Source organism: Myiozetetes cayanensis, unplaced genomic scaffold (assembly GCF_022539395.1).
Source record: "Myiozetetes cayanensis isolate MyiCay16 unplaced genomic scaffold, myiCay2020 scf3, whole genome shotgun sequence".
NCBI classification, from domain to species: Eukaryota; Metazoa; Chordata; class Aves; order Passeriformes; family Tyrannidae; genus Myiozetetes; species Myiozetetes cayanensis.
The window spans coordinates 31438680-31459645 of NW_026087521.1; the positions used below are offsets into that span (position 1 = coordinate 31438680).

General features: G+C 39.3%; 1 protein-coding gene across 1 annotated transcript in view; it reads right to left on the reverse strand.

The window, feature by feature from the left end:
* The window catches only part of LRIG3 (leucine rich repeats and immunoglobulin like domains 3), a 40296-nt gene extending 21024 nt beyond the window's left edge, over positions 1 to 19272 (reverse strand). The window contains exons 1-3 of the mRNA XM_050324770.1: positions 19004 to 19272; positions 11777 to 11848; positions 11435 to 11509 (exon numbers count right to left, since the gene is read on the reverse strand). Of these exons, the coding sequence (XP_050180727.1) occupies positions 11435 to 11509; positions 11777 to 11848; positions 19004 to 19188 (332 nt within the window). The 5' untranslated portion in view covers positions 19189 to 19272. The remainder of the gene's footprint in view (positions 1 to 11434; positions 11510 to 11776; positions 11849 to 19003) is intronic.
* Between the last annotated feature and the right edge of the window lie 1694 nt (positions 19273 to 20966).

Here is a 20966-nt window from a genome sequence, read left to right on the forward strand (position 1 = left end):
AGTGCTCCATAAAACAGAAATTCCTCACAACTGGCAGGATAATAGCTCCTGTATTACAAAGTTTAGTTGGACCTAATGGAACCGAATAAAACTCTTACACAACCTTCAGATTAGCAGTTACACTAACTGGCAAACTACCTGACACAGACCAGGTTACAAGAAAAACAACCAAACAAAAAAACCCAGCCTCTTTGTTTCAGGGAACATTTTTCTTTATCAGAGACGGTATATTGTGGAGAGAAAAGCAACTTCTTTTGTTCACTGAAACTGCACTACACATCGAAATCCTAGTCCATCCCACAACAAAAAACAAACCAGCCCTCACTGGACCTTCCTGCTTACTCATATTTTTAGAAATTACTCAATTCCAAGATAGCTCAATGGTTGAGGTTACTCAATAGCTCAACTCCCTATTGCTCCAACAGCCTCATCCAGTTTCTCTTAAAAAAATTTAAGTGTGATAATTCATACCCGGAAGGAGGTTACTCAGCAGCAAAGACATCCAAGTAGTTCTACTTTAAGGTCCAACTCTACTTAAAATGGAAATCTTCAAATCTAATTTGATTTTTCTTCATAATCATCATTTAAGCAAACCAAATAAAAACATATTATCTTCCTCATAACTGCCAAATCACCACTATAACTAGTCAAGAAAGATGTTTGAAAACACAAGCCTATCTAATTGTCAAGATAGCAAGAAAAGGTATGTTAGCACCATGGCGTAACAGTTTGTTCACTGAGAGGAGGTTGGGGGGAAGAAACCCCCCCAAAAAAACCTTTCCAGAGAAATGCTGTTATTTCTGCGCTCAGACAAAAGGAATTGCACACACCCCATTGGTTTCATTTCACACATATTAAGGGGAAATCAGAGAAACAGAGATCCTCTGCAACAAGAGAACCAGCACATCAAATTCTCTCAGAAGCAGACCTGCAGCAATTTGATAACAATTTCTTCATGTGCGAGGAACAGCAACACGCTGCAGCTTCCTTTCAACTTCTCCTGTTACAGCTAAAGCAGCAGGAGCACCAAGCAATGCAGATAAACCTACCAAAAATATCTGCACAAATTTGAACATGCCTTTTGCTATTTGAGTGCCTATACCCTGAGTTGGAGCAAAAAAAACCCACAAGCCAACAACCCATGAGTGCATACAGCCTGATTTAATTACTTTTACATAAGCCTGTGCGAATACCAGCCTTAGACAGAATATCAGTTTTTCATTATGGGAATGAGAAAGCCTAGCTTTGCCTCTCAGTATTTGTAACTTTAACCACACCACTAGGCCAAAACATCTATAAGAGCCCTATCAATCACAATCTCAAGATTCATTCTATATAAACAACAGCTTCAACATATCTGACATACTGACTTGTACTTTCCTTGCCTCTGGGGAAATACAAAGCAGGACAGAAACTTCTGTAACCATTTTGTTGAGGATCTAGTTAGCACCTTTTAGACATAAAAGTTCTTAAGTGCTGAAAAAAAAACTCAGTTTTTTTAAGATCTGAGATAGTATGACTGGGTATCTCTTGATAAAGGTTGTCAGTATGTAATGTTTTCTACCTGTATAAGAGAAATACTATGTAAGCTTCATAACTGATCCTGTAACATGGAAAACCCAACTCATGAACAGATTAGGACCTCACATTCTATCTTTTGTTTCTATTTGAAATCTCAGAATAAAAATAACACTCTTGCACTTCCACCTCCAGCATAACTCTTTCCTCCAAACAGAAAACCTCTTACTAGTATTATCCTGACAGGGAGAATGTGTAGGAGCCTCAAGGTGGAGCAACCTGGAAAAAACAAGTTGTCCAGAAAGACAGTTTTGGAGAAGTGTGTTTGTGCATCCTGTTCTTCAAAACCGTAAGACGTAAAACAAGTGTTTTAACATCTATGTGATTTTGGACTAACACAGTACCTCCTGTCCCTCAACTAAGCTTTGAGAAGCAGGATATATTGAATCTGAATCACAAACAAGTGAAATCACAGTAGAGTCTCTTGGTGGAGACTGAGGCTAGGTAAAGAGAAAAAAAGCACTCTGTTAGAGTTAGATGTATCTTCCTGAGCAGTGCTGAAGCCAAGACACTGGGGTTCACAGATGTTTAGTTTGATCACTTTGTGTTTCCATGGCTTCCAGAACAGAGCTGGTTTGGAAGCAGCCTTATCAGAGCACAAGCAAAGCAGATCTGACTGTTCACATCCGAGAATATTCTCACTGGTCTCCATTATGTGCCACTACAACTCACAGCCTCCCTTTAAATTTTTGTGGTTGTTTCATCTGTTCTTCCCTCCACTCACCCACTGACATCACATGCCTCCTGGCATATCATCTATTGTTTCCTGTACTCCCACTCCTGCCCTCCCAAACTCCAAACTCCTGTAAGAAAACAATGATGTCAACACACTGAGTAGAAGTAAATTTAAGCAAAAAGATTTTAAAAAAGGTACTAAAGGTGAAAGATCAAGACTGTAACTGAAAGTGTTCGAACATATATGCTTTGTGGCTTCTAGCATAAGACTGGACAACTTTAAGGAGCACATACCAGAACACTCTCAGTAACTACTACAAGAATAAAGAGCAAAAAGATTCTTTTCTTCAATTTCTATTCATTTGACTACTAAAATTAGTCAGATTGTAATTAACAATTACATCATTTAAATACTGAAATTATGGTTTCAAGCTGAACAGTATTCTTATCAAAAAGCCCCCGATATCACAGAATATTCTGAGTTGGAAGGGACTCACAAGGATCATTGAGTCCAACACTTAAATGAATGACACTTACAGGGGATTGAACCCATGACCTCGGTGTTATTAGCACCAAGTTTTAACCAACGGAGGTCATCTCAAATATCTGACGGTTCTCACCATTAAGACACTTAACCACACTGAGTTAAGAAAATCTATTTTATTTTTTTTATCTTTGCAACTGTTAGACATAGAAATATTTTAAGTGATATTGTTTTTCTCCAAGATAAAGCTGCCAGAAATGGAGCCCAAATTCTGGCTCACTTCCAGTTCTACTGGTAGGTCTACAGGTCTGATGCATCTTTCACTCACAAGCTTCTTGCGTTCCTTGAGGCAAGCAGTTGTTCTTCCTTTTGAAGTTCTTCTTCATTTCATGATCCATGCCTCTAGCTGCTCTTTCAATGCAGATGTCAGCAAGTCTCTGGTTTTATATTTTGTGGGTTTTACGGTATACAGGTATAAAGGAGAAAATGAAAACTCAGAACTCTGTAGGTTGATACCCTGTCCAAAATTTGAAACCAAAGGTTTATTGATTCCCAAATCAAACAAACTGGGAAAACGGAAAGAGAAAGATGTAGACTCAAACAACTCTGTGATTGGAGATGTTTCCATCATCAAAAATAAGACAGAGATAAATCCAAACTTTCAAACACCATACTTCCATAGCAATTCTTTTCTGATTCCATCGTACCAATGTGAACCTAAAAAGCTTTCTTTCCGAACTCTCTTAATACCTGAAGTCTGTTTCCCATTCAGTTTTCTGGCTTTTCCAAAATAATCACAATAACCTTAGCATGATAGGCAAGTGAATGTGTAAGTTTATCGCTTGATTTTAACAACTGCAAACAAAAGCAATGCAGGCATAACTATTCTGGCATGAACTGAAAACAGGAATAATAGCCTATTTCAGATTTAGTGTACTCTGTGACTGTTAGATAATGCTTAAGTCTTGGACAATTTTAAGTATGACCTAGATTAAACCCAGCATAGTGTCCTCCAGTACTCCAGTGTCCTCCAGTATAAATCATCTTTCTATCTGCTATATAGAGTCAGTAAGTAAACACACCTATATATACGGCTACAGAGCCAACCTCTCTTTTGGAGGATGCAGACCAAAGTCTAGGCACTTCAGATTGCACACTCTTCTAGATCTAGCCCCTAACCTCAACTGTTAATAAAAGTTGAGAAATGTTCTCCTATCCACTTCTCTTTCACTCAAGGCACAAGTCATTTCACTGCTCTATTGCAATCACCACATACCAGCTCTCTAAAATATAATCCAAATACTTATGCCTGATCTCTTATCTTCATTCTCACTTCCTGTAATTTCCATACTATATGCCCTACACCTTGTACCTCCTTCGTGGTAAAACTCCTACCATTCCTCCGTTTTGTCACACCAGAACAGTGTTCTCTGTTTTTCTAGTCCATTATTATTCTTTTTAATTCATCATTTCCTTTAACACTGTGATCAGAAAACCATGACAGATTTTTCCACTGCAAATGGTTCATCAAATTTGTACTCTTCTCCATTTTCATTGCAAAAGCATTCATCTAGACTCTCACTACTTTATATTTTTGCTACAACAAACTCTGGGTTTTTACATACTTCTTCCCTTTCCCATCATTCGGCCTAAATTGCTGCCACAAAAATCGACTTTCCATGTCTGTAAGTTTGACTAAGACAGGTTCCTTTTCAAATTCTTTCATTTACTTCCTCTTAAGTCTCCACACCAAATGTCAAAGACTGCAAGAACTAATTCCAGTAAGTTTCTTTGCTCTAGCTCTTTGCTCTCAACTTCAGCCCAAGTCACACATGGTTTACCACCACTCTCATTTTTGGGATATTCTCCAAGAAGCCTTTTGCCTGAAGCCCAGTCTGGCATTCCTCTATCCTTTCTTTCAATCCTTCTTCAAAACAAACTCTTCCAGGCAGCATCCAAATCTTAATACTTCCCATAATAAAGTGGTAGCTGAAGAGATGACAAGGATGTAAAATATTTGACCAACGTTTTCTTAATACTGGGAGCCAGACTTCAGTTTAGTAAGCTAGCTTTATAAACACACAATACCACTTTCTCTGGCAAGCACAGAAGAGAAAGGCATCTACTTCTACTGAATGTAAGCTTTCATTTTCAGGAGTTTCATCTAAACATCTTTCTTGTGACTGTAGCTTTCTAAATGCAAACTGAGACAGTGTTCTCCTGGATTTTACACACAGCTTCCACTCCCAGAGTACTGTGAGATGACAAAGAGGCAGATTTCTCATACCTAACCCTATTCTAAATAACTTTGCACACATGGACTGTGAAAAAAACTTCTGTCTTTACAGAGGTCCATTCACAGTGCAAACTATTACTCTTACTTCCAAATTGCCAGTTGGGACAAATGCATAATAGATTTTGCATGTTTGCTTCAGTTAATTGAACTGTACTTCTCAAAATGACTATCTACAATGAAGCCTGATCTACAATCCTCATTATCACATCACATAACCTATATAAATGTACTTTTCCACATTTTAAACAGAAATGAACATACAACACTAAAACAAAAAAATCCCTTCTAAAGAGAATAAGGGATTAATTGCCACTTTTCTCCAATAACTATGTTTGTACATAAAGTTAGATAAGTAATCAGACTAATTTTGTAGTGGTTGATCAGAAACCTACACATAAAGTTGAAACAATTTTGCTTACTATGAAAACTTGTGACCCCCGCAGCCATCTAGGACTGGCTACTTTACAGTCCCTTTGTCCTATTTTTATCTCTTGACCTATCTTTTTTGTTAATACTTTTTGTTCATTTACCTTTTTAAACATGCAGGATACAAGACATGTCTTCATATGATGAATTTAAGCTCAGCACATATCTACAGAAAGACACTGCAAACCAAAGGCTGTAGAAAACCTCCAGCAAAGGGGCTTGTGCATTCAGTCCATCACTTAAGAAACACGTGGACAGATTTCAAGAAACTGCCTCAATTTTGGCAGCACTTTTCACTATCTCAAAACTCAAAAGTGAATGGTCACTGCTTTAAAGGCTTCCTGTACAGATGAGGTTAGAGGGTTTCCTCAGCAGAACCTCTAACATGCTGCACATTCTCTAATTCTCTTATGAACACAAGATTTCACATTCTGAAAAAAAGTGAAGTAGAAACCTAATACAAACCACACATTAATGTAGAACTTGAAAAACATTCCTGAATTGTGAATCATACATGCTCCCTTTAACTTCCGCACCTTGAATTTTACATTTTCCAGTCTGGCTTTACTAAGACCAATATTTGTTTGTGTTCTAGACTAACATGGTCAGTCCTTACAAAATAAGCCACAAGCGTATTTTCACTTATATCACCTACACCATATATACTAGTGCCTTTAAATATTTTCTATTCAATAAAATCTAAAATCACAAATTTATTTAAAACACTCCATTACTGAAAACTAGTCTAACGCTGGAATTTTACTATGTGCACTATAGACTTGGCTACGTACACCTTATCTAGCCTCTACAGACACTAAGATGATTACTACATAACATATCCTGGACATGGGTGATAAGAAACATGTCTTTTTAATATTAGTTCTACACATACATTTTGATTAGAACAATAAAATCTAGTTAAGAGAGTCAGGATACTTTAATACTCAAAGCTGTTCTGCCTCTTCAAAGTCACTTCTGCCTTCCATTTTCCACAGTACTCATGGGTACAGTGCACTGATGATGGTGGATGTAGCATACAATTACACAGTTTTAAAAATTCTGCAAGTAGCATGGGTTTCTTATTTAAACTGTATATCCTTGAACAAACTTTAAATAGCATCACAGCATTTGCAAATCAGTATCTTTCTTCCTTACAAAGCACTAATATCACTAAAAGTAGGTAACATTTTCAGAAGAACTCTAAAGCAAAACCTCTTATGTAAATAGTAGTTGTTAGTTAAACACCAAACAGGACTTCTATACAAGGCTGTTTTATTTATATTACTTGGTTTCTATCAATTTCTGGATTCAACCACGGTACAAAACTACAACTGTGATAGACCTAAAATGCAATAGTGGTTTTCTTCTCATGTATCTACATGACCGATTCAGGCCAATTTTCAAGATAAACAGGAGACGACTGATATATCTTGGATAAGGAATCTCATTAGAATGGAAACAAATTCAGAACCTTTGCTTGTTCTCCTGCAATGAGGGCATTAGTGTCCATTTTTATACCTGACACAAAAACAACCCAGCTATCTTGCAATGATAAAAAGTAAATTGTTTTTCTTCAAGAAATGAAGAATTTTAAACTACAATCATTTAAAGTAATTCTACATTAATTTAACTGGTTTTACATGCACTTCAGGAATACAAATTAGAAAACATCTAACATTTTTCTTCTAGGGATAGATAAATACACCTACACTACTCTGTGTGGTGTCTGCACATTATATATCTGTGGTAATCTGTTGTTATATCCAGTAGTCTCTCCAAAACATTATGTTGTTCATCACTTGGTGGACCTGGTCTTCTGGCTAGAGCTCCTGTGCTAACTGAAAAGCAGACAATCTCTGGCAAATAGCTGAGTTTCCCTCTTTCTGCCTTAATATACTACTCTCTTCCTGCCTTCTCTCATAGAAGGGATATAAAAGGGCTCAGTGGTTGAGTAAAAAGAACACCCTGCAATTTCATTTTCAAATAACTGATTTAAATGGTCAAACATGCTGCTTGTAACATCACCATAAGACACACATGCCCAAGCAAATTGGCTAAACATTTAAAAAAGAATCTAAATTTAGACACCTAAAAGTTACTCTAAAATCTAGATGGAATTCAGTAGAAAAGTTATCTGAACTATCTCAGGGAAGAAAAATCACTTCAGAGAAAGCCTTTTCTTCTCCATTTATCCTTAAGAGTATCTACAGTTATTAATTCACACTTACAATGTCAAACTTTCAAGAAATTAGGGTAGGGAATATGAATCCTACTATTTGCTCTCTCTGGAACATATTGTATCTGTTCATGTCAGGCAGGCCAACACAGTTCCACAACATAAGGCCTCCTGACCAGATTTAGCCCAAAGTACCAGCAATAGAGCTCACAGGAGTTTCCAGATTCACAGGAGGCTCACAAATTCTCCTATTCCATGTGGCAAGATACCTACTCATCACATGAATAAAATCATAGATGTATCTCCAGCCATGTAATGAGAGTGTGCCTGAATATGCATGCATACTTCCTCACACTGACATAAGGTCTTCCCAGTGTAGTGGGGGTGTGTACCTGCCTGATATTTTTCTCTCCCACGATGTTCAACCCTCAACTGGCATCCGTAAAAACAAAATACTGGCATTGCTGTTTCATGTCACAGACAACTGGGACCATGAGACCGGGAATATCTGCTGCTCTGGGTATGTTTACCGTGAATAATTCATTAGTATGTAAATATCTCCATTAGATATATATGAATTAGATAGTAGAAATGAGGTAGCTCCAAAAATGGAAACTACACTAACGTGATAATCCACCCATGCTTGTTTATACTGCTCCAAGAATTTAGATATACTCAGCTGTGTGGAGATACCCACACTATTATGCAGACATACCAACAGTGTAATTTCCTCTTCAGGGCAAGAAAATTCTTGCAGAACAGGTAAAATTTTAAGGTTCCCCAGCTGAGTGAAAATTATAGAGAAGTAAAAAAACCCTCTTGCCGGAGAGCTTCTTCAACAATAAAGAAAGCAAGAAAAGAGGGCACCACTTCCACAGCATTCCTTGAAGACTCCTAGGAAAAAACCAACTGGCTTTTCAACTGACAGTAGTGAACCAACATATACATATCTTATTAGAAATGTAATCAAATCAAGTTTCAGAAGACTAGTACCCTCTTTTCTGCTATTATTTGAAAGTCAGAACAAAGATGCAACAAGGAAACAGTGGTTTGCTTTGGAAAGGCTCCACAAGCTCCTTTCACATAGAAGTTTAAAATCCTGGAGAAAGTCATTAGATGTTTCTTTGAAAAGTGGTTTTGAAAATTATATTCTAATTGTTCCATATGCGTTTTCTTCGCATGACTTAGATATATTAACTCAGTTTGATTCAACCCCCTTCAAATAACATCCACCACAGAAAAAAATAAATGAACATATTTTTTCACTTAAAAAGTATCATTATGCTGAATATTTGTCTATCTATCTATCTACATATATCACATATTTTTTTTGCCAGACAGCAGTTGTATGTTTATTCCTCTTTATTTATATTATTTTCTGTAAAATGAGATTTAATATTTTTATATAAATAACATCCAACCAGTGAGAAAAGGAGGTTCACGGGAGATCTTATTACTCTGTACAACCACCTGAAAGGAGGTTGTAAGCAAGGTGGGGGTCGGTCTCTGAAGTAACAAGTAATAGGACAGGAGGAAACGGTCTCAAGTTGTGCCAGGGAAGGTTTAGATTGAAATTAGGAAAAATTTTATCATGGTAAGTGTTGTCAAGCATTGTAAAGGGCTGCCTAGGGAAGGGGTTAAGTCACCATCCCGGGAGGCATTTAAAGATGTGCAGATGTGGCATTTACAGACATGGTTTAGTGGTAGACTTAGTAGCGTCAGGTTAACAGTTGGACTCAATGATTTTAAAGGTCTTTTTCAACTGAAAAGATTCTGTGATTCTATGCCATGTTTTAAAGAAAACCTTTGCAAAACAAACAAGATGCTTTATTTTTGAACAATACCATCCTAATTGTATGTTTTATGTTCATCTGATACTGAACAAACCATTATCTTAACTACTGTACACTGACATTTGCAAGTTAACATAAAATATTTAAACATTTAATTTCTACCACATTAATCTCAAGGAATCTCTGCTGTAGCCATAGAATAGTCATTAAATCTCAGCTGTACCACAGTTATATTCAGTAATCTCCCTTTCCACACACAGAGTTAGAGCAAGAACAAGCAAACACCCAACCAGACCAACTTTAACAGCATTGGTAGTATGATAACACTTCTAGAAATACCCTTTTCCCCACTCTTATGTGTCAGCATATACAGTACAGAGTAGATCCAATGAAGATTTTTCCATGTTTGACCACCTGAGTAAATGAACCAAGCCAGGGACCTCAGGATATTAAATAACCAATTCAACAGTGCCTGATAATCATTATTCTGTCAAAGGAATAAAAAAATTTTTGCACAGCTGCAGAAGGATGATTTTAGGTTCATCTAAACTTGTTAGGTTTCCATGAGAAGAACTAAAGGAGATGTTAAGACAAAATCCTCAACTTTGTATTCATCAGAAGTAAAGCAGGAGGATATAAACCACTTTATCATGTTAATATTTCTAGCCTTGTGGTGAAAAGAACCTTAGCAAGGTGGTAAGAAAAGTATATATTCTTTAGATCAATTAGATGCTTAAACTACAGAATGCTATGTCAGTGTAAAAATAACGTCAGTGGTACTGCAAAATAAAAGATGTACTTAAATGCAACAGTTATTTGTCAGACACCATCTGCTTTTTCTTTCATTCTTTTCTGATTTTGATCTGTAAGAAACCACATCAGTATCAAATGTCACTTAGTTCTTATTCAAACAGAGCAGTCCAGACACAGCGGCTGCACCAGCTGACTTAGTTGACCTGGGCCTAGAGTAAAAACAAACCCCTATAAATCACCAGATGTAAGCAATTGAACAGTGATCAATTTAATTAACTGAACAGCCTTCCAAAATTTACTGTATTGTTTTAACCCTTCAGGCTTCTTCAAGCAAGGTAACTTGCAATTTGTATTCAAGGACAGGATTTAGCCAGAGGGCTACATTTTAATAGCTTTAGACACTTTAGATTCTCATTGATAAAACACAAATCACAAACATGAAAAAAACTTCTTTTTTTTTCTAATTAACAGTATGATAGTAACTATTTTTCTACAAGTTCATATTGAAACTAGATCACAGGAAAAAAACTCAACTAATTTCAAGAGAAAACTTCTGGATTAATATTTCCTTTAAAATCAGCTTTTTTGGATATGGGCTCTTTTTGCCTTTTTCAGTTTTATACTCATATTACAAATGTTATTACATCAAGTGACCTATTCATTTCTTTCAAATAAACAATGAACATGAACATAATTGTGTACCACAATTATATGTATTAACTGCAGCCATAAAAAAATATGCCACACATTAAAATGGGCTCAGAAAGACATTTTCAAGACATTGAGAAAACATCTACCTAGATACTTGTCCTGAAGCTGTGTCTCAAGGGGATTTCCCTGCGTTGCCCACTGAAATTAATGGAATTCTGCCATGATTTAACACATGAGGATCTCAGCCAAGATGCATAATGACAGAGTATAACTCTTTTAAAGACTGCATTGTACAAGTTTGTATAGCGATTACTGCTGTTTGTACAATGCCTAGCGCAACAGGACTGAGGCTTCTGGGCACTACCACAACATAACTTAATTCTAATGCAGTCTTTGTATCTGAGGGAAGCACAAAAACTACCAGGATTAAGCTCAATTATACACATTTTAAACAACCTGCTAAATAATATGACATAATCAACTTCCTAACCACAAGCTGCTCTATTTCCAATTATTTCACTTTAATCTCTGTAAGGCATGAATTTCCATGAACCCTGCAGAGTTAGTTCCGCTAACCAGGGACAAGAGTAAGATCTACTTACAAAGACAGAAGAGTTATATTCGCAGAGACTGGTCCCAGATCTGGAATGATCTCCAGTTCATTGTAGTTCAACTTCCTATTAATATTACAAAAGGGTTAGCTTTGATTTTAATCAGAAGTATGTACATTGAACTTGCTAAATTGCTGAACTGTGTCACCTCAAAATTAAAAATAATTCCAGTTTCACTTAATGTAAAATATCAGAAGAGGAACCATCTTTGTTGTTTAACCAACTATCCCTAGAGAAATAGCTATACAATTAGCATACACAAACACAGGTTGGGTATTTTTGGTTGGGGTTTTTTATTTTGGTTTGGTTTTTATTTAAAACAAATTAACTTACACTTCTTGAAGACTGTGAAGGTGATCCAAGAGATCGGTCTTGATTGAAGATAATTTGTTGTGACTCAAGTCCCTAAAAGGTTACAAAAACAAACAGCCTGTCAGTTTTGCCATACAATATCAGGTAAGGCAATACAATTTCAATCCAAATTATGTTATCACTTGTCTACAAGTACATAACACGATATTTTTATATTAGTAAAATTAGAAGAAAACCTCGTTTGAGCATACACAATACATGTAAGTGCAAATGCCTTGATCACTGCCAGCAGTGTCAAAGAAATTTCTCTATCTCTGAGCAATTTAAAACTGTTCATTGGAATGTGTGTAAGACACATGAAAAACATCTTAAGATTTTGAGTCATATACAGCAACAACCCCCATTCTGCATCCCTTCACAACGAGAGATCTGGCTAAAATAACCTCTTTGTTGTTTGAACAAGGAAAATTCATAAACCAATAGTGATTGCAGTCTTATTCCTTCGGCTCATCATAACATTTGTACCATTTACTCTTCTCACTCCCCTCTTTACAGCAAGGTACAGATCACAAATACATAATGAGGATTGTCCATAAATCTCAGTTGTATTTTCATGCTTTCACACAGTTCAGAACACCATTTCTACATAACCAAATTTAATGGAGATCTTCAGTAGTATCAGAAGAAAACAGACATAGGAAGGGTTAGTTCTATTTTAAGATGTCTATATAATACTGATACTATTACCACACTTAACTACACTTGAAGAAGTAGCTCAAACACTTAGTTTGTGCCACCTTGTATTGAAGATCCCAAATATCTATTGATGCAATTTATAAGAAATCCTGTTAGCACCTTTGCAGTGTGCTGCAAAACAAGCCTAGGTACTAAAAATGCAACGCATTTTGTTTACTGCTGCCAAGAAATGCTTTTCCTCACATTATCATGCATCTTTGCCATATGTCCTCTCAAACATTTGACACCACACAATAGCAGCCTAAGAAATTTTTACTCAGAAGTACTGGAAATATCAAAGCAGTAAAACACAGAGAAGCCAACTACAGAACAAACTTGCATGTCTATAAACACTGGCAAAAGCAGTACAGACTCAAAACTGATCTTCTGACCAAGACCAGCTCTGTTGAAGACCTCCCCCTTCTCAAGTCACTCATCCACCAAAACATGCACTTCCCAGCCCCCTTACTACAGGCTGTCACTACCTCACCTCCATCAATCCAGCCAGCTGCAAGCATTTGTTGCATGTTAAAAGACCACATTTATCCAAGCCAGCAAACAAAAACTACATTATTTTTAAGGAATTCTTAAACTCGCTCCAGTGAGTGTTGCAATACAGGTATATAAAGAAATGAATCAGCACACGTCAGAAGTGAACAGGTAAAAGGTGCTTTAAAAAGCAGACTTTTGAAAAAGAAGTTTCTCACACTTCATGACACTTTTCTCTGTGCTAATTAAGCACTAAACAGTCATCCAACATGCCTGGGGTTCTCACCAAGTGGCACAGGCATGAAGTGTATTTCAAGTTGAATCTATTAGTAAACTACAAGATTCCTTACTTTTTCTCTGCAAGATGACTCAGTATAGTCATCCATACTGAGCATGCCAAACACAGGTCTCACTGCCACAGACGTGGCTACTCTCCCTCAACAGTTCTCAAGTAAAGAAACCTGATAAAAAAGCATATCCTTGATGTACATAGACCAAAACTGGCTAAAATTAAGCCAAATTCAGTGACTGTGCTAGGTGTTCTGCTCCATGACTAAGTCCTAAACAAGTACAGACCCAGAAAACTCATTTCTCTGCACCCACCACTGCATATCCTCCAACACGGGTGTAATGTTGCAACTCAACCAGGCACCTACATTTCTCCAACAGCACATGTGGATAGTACAAACAACTGTATTTTAGTCTCCCCCAGCTGATTTGTTCAACATTGGCAGGATAGTTTTGCCACTTTTGTCCTCCCCTGCAGTTGGTGGTTAGAAAAAAACTGTAGTAATAAAACTTACATATAAAAAATAATCCCTGGCACGTATGAGTATTACAAGGGTACCACCAGTAACTCAGTTACGAGGTGTGCTCTGAGCCGGCCAACTGGACCAGGCCCAGGGGCTGCTGGGCTGTGGCACCAGCACCTGGCTCAGGGCCCTGGGCAGAGACAAAAAACATGCTGCATTTCCCAAACCCAGGGCTGCACAGGAGTGTGCATAGTGCAGACCCGCAGGTGCAAACAGCATTTTCCTGCACAAAAAATGGGGTTGAGGGCTGGGTGAGAGCCACCTAGAGAAAGTGAACACCCTCCACCACCTTCAGGTGGCCACAGAGGGGATGTTTTCAAAGACTCAGCTCTGGACGCAAGCACCTAATATAAATCCGTGCCTTCTTCCAGGTGTCTAAATCCCTACAGATTTTCCTCTTAACGATGGAAAACCAATACAGTGTAAATGTTTCCTAAAACCCACAAATGTTAGCTTCACCATTACAACTTTGAGTTCTCCTGTAAATTAGGTTAACCACACTTAAGTTAGAGGACTGCATCTTTCACTTTTTAACAATCTAGTGTAAACATTCTTCTAGCCATAGACTGGAGAAAAATCCCTTTGTTTAACATCTGAAGGCATTAACTGAACAGATTAGAAATTCTCATACTGCATTTTTAGTGTAAATACTGAAAAAATATGCTATTACAAAGATCTATATGGGAATCGAACTTGGTCCTTTAAAGCAGAGTAGAGACAATTTTCACCCTTAAACTTAATTCAATATTTGGCTTTAATCTGAAGGGATTATAAAAACTATGCAAATAAACAGCCAAAATTCATTAAAGGTATGGTTGTTAGTACCTAATATGTTCTTCATGCTTTAGACAAGACTTAAGAATTAGTAATTATTTCAACAAAGACCTTTCAACATTAGTGCTAAAAACCTGCATTTCTTCATTTCATCTAAAAACCCTACAAAAGGTTTATTTAAAGCATGTTTGCCTAAAGGACCTACCAGACAGTAACAGACGTGAGTAGATTTGTTCTGCTGGAGTTATAACACGCTAAAAAAAAAAAAAATAAATCTGGCAGAGTTCTTAAACTATAAAAATCCTGCAATTACAACCACTGCTGTGCATGATCACACACTGGAGCCAAACACTTTCACTCATAGTTCAAGCTCACATCCATCTGGAGTCTATCAAGGAGTGTAACTTACACTAAGTTTCAAACTACTTTTTTTGTGTTTGTTTTTTAACACTAAAGATACATTCACATTTTCCAAGTAGTACCTACTTTAAAAACATACATACATACAAATTCTTCATGCCTGGTTTACTTACAACAGGTTGTCAAATATAAGTTGCAAAAAAAAAAAAAAAAAAAAAAGGCAGCAAAAGAACAACAAAAAACCGCAGCCCTCCAGACAATATTGAACTGCCTGTTTCGTACAGCTGTATACATGCTTGTCCACCAATAGATGGATAGAATATGAATTATAAATATTTTATTAAACATTATTTCAGTACTACTGGCATGAGAAACTTCAGAAAAAAAAAAAAGCTTTGCAAGTCACATTTTAAGTTAAATCAGAATGGTTGGAAGTTAACCAAGAGTTAAAATATTTGCCTTTTACTAACATCTAAGTGAAGCTTAAGCCTGTAGAAGTTTCTCAAACTTATAAGCACTGGACTGGAGACATTTTTTAAATATAAAAATCTATCATCTCTGTAGCAAAGTTATAAGTACATTTCAGTTCAATATATTTCTCAACATATCTTAGAAGAAGTATGAACAAAAAGTTAGAAAATTAAGCAGTATTTTTTCCTTCATAGAAATGGAACTGACAATGTTAAAACACTATTACTACGTGTTTTTTCCATTTCTGAATTTTCCTCGTCTGTTAAAACTACATTACAATTGGGGAGAACATTTCTTCTGTGATTACTTTTGCTACTAGAATTTCAGAAGTCATTAAAGATATAAAGAATGCCCTCTGAAACTTTAAAAACCAGATTTATATTAAGAAATTATTTATAAAAATAATAAGAATATATACCTGTAGTTCAGAGTTCTAATAAATGTGATTGGACATTTAAGTAGATTGCCCCAACTGAAAAAGCATGCCAGTTTTTGAGGCCCTTTAAGAATCTGTTCTATGAAAGAAACGATTTTTTATGTTCCATTACGTTTGTATGACCATCTTTCGTAACTCACAAGTCTCAGCATTAGCTGAAAAGTAAGTCTGAACCACAATGTTTGTTTGATCAAAAACTGAAAGGAAGGTCTAATGCAAAGAGGGAGAAAGACAGCAAGTGCTTCTTCACACATTTTAGAGATATAACTTTTAGACTCTAACTTAATACACAACACTTAGTCATAATTATCATCTTCCTCAGAGAACACAGAAACCTGAGCCCCAAGTCAAATTTTAAAATGCAAATCCAGCAACAGCTCCTTAATCAGTCCCACTGGGGCCTACAGAGCTGCTAATTCAGCAGAAATCAGCAGAGCTGAAAAACAAAAAGCCAGGCTGTAGCTGTTTTAAGACACTGATCCAGAGTGACTCATAAATCAGCCTGCTATGTTCAAGTTTTAGTCTGGAAAATATTGGAAAACAGCTGTGAAAACCATACGGCCTTTTTTCTGGCAATTCTGGTAGAGCACTAGAGGATTTATAAAATATAAATACTAAAGATGTAATATAAACACAAGTGAAAACCATCTTTCAGACTTTCCCTCCTGCCCCACCAACAGTTTCAGCATTCCTCAGTGAACCTGGCAAAGGGTACGGCAATGCCAGCAGGAGTTTGCACACCTGGAGGACACTGGCTAACGCTCAACGCTCTTCCTCCCCTCCACCCCTCCTCCTCCAGCTCTGCTACACCAGCTCTAACAAAGCCACATTCTTACAATCTTGGAACGCACATCCTGGAATTAAATGGAAATCTAAATTCAAAACTATTTGTACACAAAGCCATTATAAATGTTTATGAGTTTTCAGCAGACTGTTATCTCCCACGAAGGGTAACAGAATATGGTATTTTTGGTTAAAATCACAGTAGAGTTGGCAATAATAGTGTGTTTATACCCCTCTCTGTGAAGCCACTTCTGTACAAAGCAGTAGACTCACACTTATGACCAAAACGATGAGGACAGAATTCAGGGTCTATTTTTTTTATTTCCCTCCTTGCCCACTGTGAGGTCACTTTCATTTTATTTCAACAGGGGATTTGAACACAAAAGGCATGAAAGAATGAAACAAGAGTTTCAAAAACCTGTTCACCATCTGGGCACATAAGACAGATGGACAAAGGAAGGTGTAAACCATAACACAGGCCCAGAACTTCTCAGGCAGAAGAGCTTTCACTCTACTGCTTGGGAGACCTCACCTGCGTATGTTGAGAACATGTGGTAATAGTTGTTTTCTCAAGAGGATTGGAAAGTCTGCAATTAAACTACTAGCCTTTGGCTATACCCACTATGGACTTCCATGGAAAACACAGTAAACATACAGCAATAAAATTCATAAACCGTCTTTTACAATTTGTAATGTGCAGTTTGTTGCAACAATAATCCAGACTAGTCAAACCTTTTTTTGAAGATGTAAAACTGAACGCATTAACCTTACAGATTGCACAATCCCAGCTCGAAGCAGTGGGGTAACTGGAGGTACAGGCAACACCACACTCTTCCTCGTTCTCTTATTAAGAGGGGAAGGAAGAAAGCTGGATACTTCTAAGGCATTTGACACAAACAAAAGAAATATTTACACAAAAGCGGTCAGACCACATGGTTTGGTGACACCTAAAAGATGTACTCCCGTGAGTTTAAAAGCAAGTGACACAGCTGTCCAATGAGTAATCACAGCAGGGTTTCTTACAACAGGCCAAAGCTTATTTATACAAGCAGAACTTATTTTCTCACACTTCTAAAGGAATGTGAACTTACATAAGGACAATTTACACTACCAAGGGAATTCTAATTAGAAAAATCTCCCTTGTGCTAACAAAAAAGCCCTGCAATACGTTTGATTGTCTCTTGGGAACATAAGTGTAAAAGACAAATTTGAATTACTGCTAATGCAAAATGCTTTTTAAGTCAAGTCTAAAAAACGAGAGTTTTGTTCTTTTTCCCCTTGTTTTTTCGTTTACCACACCTGGATTTTAACTTAATTGCACTAAAGTAAGCTAAGATAAGAAACTAAACTATGAAGCTGAGCTTACTATCAAAAAAACCCTTAGGTTTTGTCAGAAAACTTGTGAACATACTGAAATACTTCAAAAGAACAGGAGGGATGAAATATAATAGGAAGCAAAGCCAGTTGCTGAATGTAAAGCAGATCCAGTGTTTGATCCGTATGTTTCAATCACATAAGCCAAAAAAAAAAAAAAAAAAGTTTCTTTCCCGTCACACTTTCCTACGCCAGTCCTGGAAATACTCAACTCCCAGAGCCATGCCTGTGTTCAGTTCCATATGGTGTCAATACAGCCATCCACATTTCATGAGTAAAGCAGCATGACCTCCAGACAAGGCAATTGAACAGAATTAGCCACAACTAATTGAAAGTCTTCCTGTTTACTTTAAAGCCCTTATCTCAATCTGCTTTGAAAGTGTACTCGAAAATTAATACGACTAATATAGAAGATCTTTCAGTGACAAGCAATTAAAAACAAATGTGACAAGTCCCCCAGCTATTTTCAGGCTTCTAGAAAGCTGACATAATTTATGCTTTTTCCACACAAGTTTTTCACTAGAAATGGATTTCCGCAGCTGGCACCTGGGTTGGGTCCTTCCGCGGCGCTGGCCGAGTGAGCGCGCCCCGGTGCGCGCACCATCGCTAGAGCCAAAACTACAGGGGAACGAAGAGCTGCAGGAGGAAACACGATAGCAGCCTTCCCGACACACAAATCAGTGTTAGCCTTATGATTATTGAACGCTCTCCAAGAAAGTTAACAGAACTTTTTCCTCGCCTTCTCCGACACTGAACAGCACTCCCGGGCCCTATTTCACCCGGGCGCTTATCGCCACCGCGTCCCGGGGCCGCAACCCGCCCCAGGGACGCTGTTCTGCCGCGGCCCCCAGCGCTGCCCCTCCCGCACCTCGCGGTCGCCACCACACCGCGCTGCCCCTCAAAGCCCGCCCGTGGACGGGACCGCGGCCCCGGGGGCAGAAGATATTGGGCGGACGGGCTGGAGCGGGCCAGCGTCTCCAGCCCCCGCGCAGTGCCCGCCGCCCCGATACTCACAGCTGTACCGCCGCCGGCGGCAGCCCTTCGGGCAGCCGGCTCAGCTCCAGGTGGGTGCAAGCGACGAGGTGCCCGGCGCAGCGGCAGAGTGCGGGGCAGCGGGCGGAGGCGGCGCGGCCGCCCAGCAGCAGCAGCAGCAGCAGCGCCGGGAGGGCGGCGAGCGCCCCGCGGGGCCGGCGGGGCATGGCGGGCTCGGAGCCGCTGCCCGCGCTCCCGACCCTGGCGTTCCCCCACTGAGAGAGCGGAGCGAGGCGCGGCGCGACCTCCGGCTTCTCAGTGCGGGTGGTGGCTCCCACTCATACCCCGGAGCGGCCACCGAGGGGAGAAAGCGGTGGGGGGGGGGGGCGGTGTAGAAAAAAGTAAAAGACAGAAAGCGGGAAGGGACCGCAGCGCCGCCACCGCCAGCCACTCCGCAAACTTTCGGCCGCCTCAGCCCGCCTCCACGCGGCCGGGGAAGCCCCAAGCGCGGCCCGCCCCGCCGCAGCCCCCTCCCCTGCCATGTGACAGCCGCAGCCCCCGCCCGCCGCGGCGCGGCCGGGTCCCTGGTCCCGCGGGGCCGGGGCTGGACGTTGCGACCCGCTGCTTCCATGCCGTGACAGCGGCACCACCGCGCTCCCGGCCCGCCCTGGGCGGAGGCACATGGCTGGCCTCTCATCACGGCGGGCGCTGCGGTGGCACCTTGCTGCTGTCCGTGGGCGGGCGGGCGGGCGGGAGTGGGCAGCGGACCCTGGGTGCCCAGAGCGGCACCCACCGCCCGCGGGCCGAGGTGAGAAGGCTCGTGCGGGATTCCCCTTTTCCGTCGCGCCAGTTAGCTCATGTCATGGTAATCCAGAAGCTGCTCCAGAGGCCCTAAAGGGTTCCCAGCCAAGCCTGGGGTCACTGGCATGTAAAAGGTGAGGTGAGGTTAACTCCTGCCTTCTGGGTCCTACATGGCTAGTCCAGACATCGTAATTAAGCCCATTATGTTCCCCACAGGATCCCAGCTCCAAAGGTTCAGGGGAGTGGGCAGGGCGTACAGATTCCACATCTCTGAGGTAATCTGTGTAATTTAAGTAAATACCTATTGTTCAAGTTCCATATGTAAGGTCGGACCCTACAATGGATTCAATTACTGTAGGCTTCACACACCAGTATTCCATAGCAGCAGCCATCAAACTCCACAGGGACACTGTGCTTTCCCTCCCACGTTTGTATGTTTCACCTGAAAGATTGTAGACATCTTAGACACTGTGAACCTGGAGCCTTCGAAGTCTTACAGCTAGCTGAAAGTTTGTCCCTGTTTTTATTGTTTCCATGTTTATCTAAGGACACAGCGATTTTGTTAAAGAAACAAAACTACATTTTCGTCAGGAATCATGAATTTGCAAGCCAAGCAAGCAAGTCCTGAGTAACTATGAACATTCACATGCCACTCGCAACACAACTATTCCAGGTGCAGAGGGTGTGCAGAGCTGTGCAGTGTTTTGTCAGTTTGTGCTCCATTGACCATTGGTGTTCTTTAAGGAAATTATTGTGGGAAAACAAACACTGCAGAAGCACGCTTTTTTCCTACACTTTTTTCTTTTTGCTATAAAAGCAAGAAAGTAAAGAAACAAAATACAGAATAAAAATTGATTAGTGTGTCTTTACAAGTTCCTCTCATTTAGTTGTTGTGAATGAAAACTGCCCTGTCAGCATTGGCATGTCAATATTTCAGTTTCTTTTTCAGCCTTCTTCCTTAGGAAAATGTTAAGGTGACAGTAGATCAACAAAGCCTGTGAAACACTGAACTGTTCTAAACAGACAGTAGGACAGTGGCAAATTCAGATTTTTGAAGCTATACATCTTTGGTCTGTGCTTTTTCACATCAAAGTCAATGGGAAAGGTTCCTTCTCTTTCTAAAGTGCCAGCATTTGTTCTAGCTGTCCAGGTGTTTCACACTGTATCACCAAGATACAGAGACACTTGAACATGTTTTGTTCAT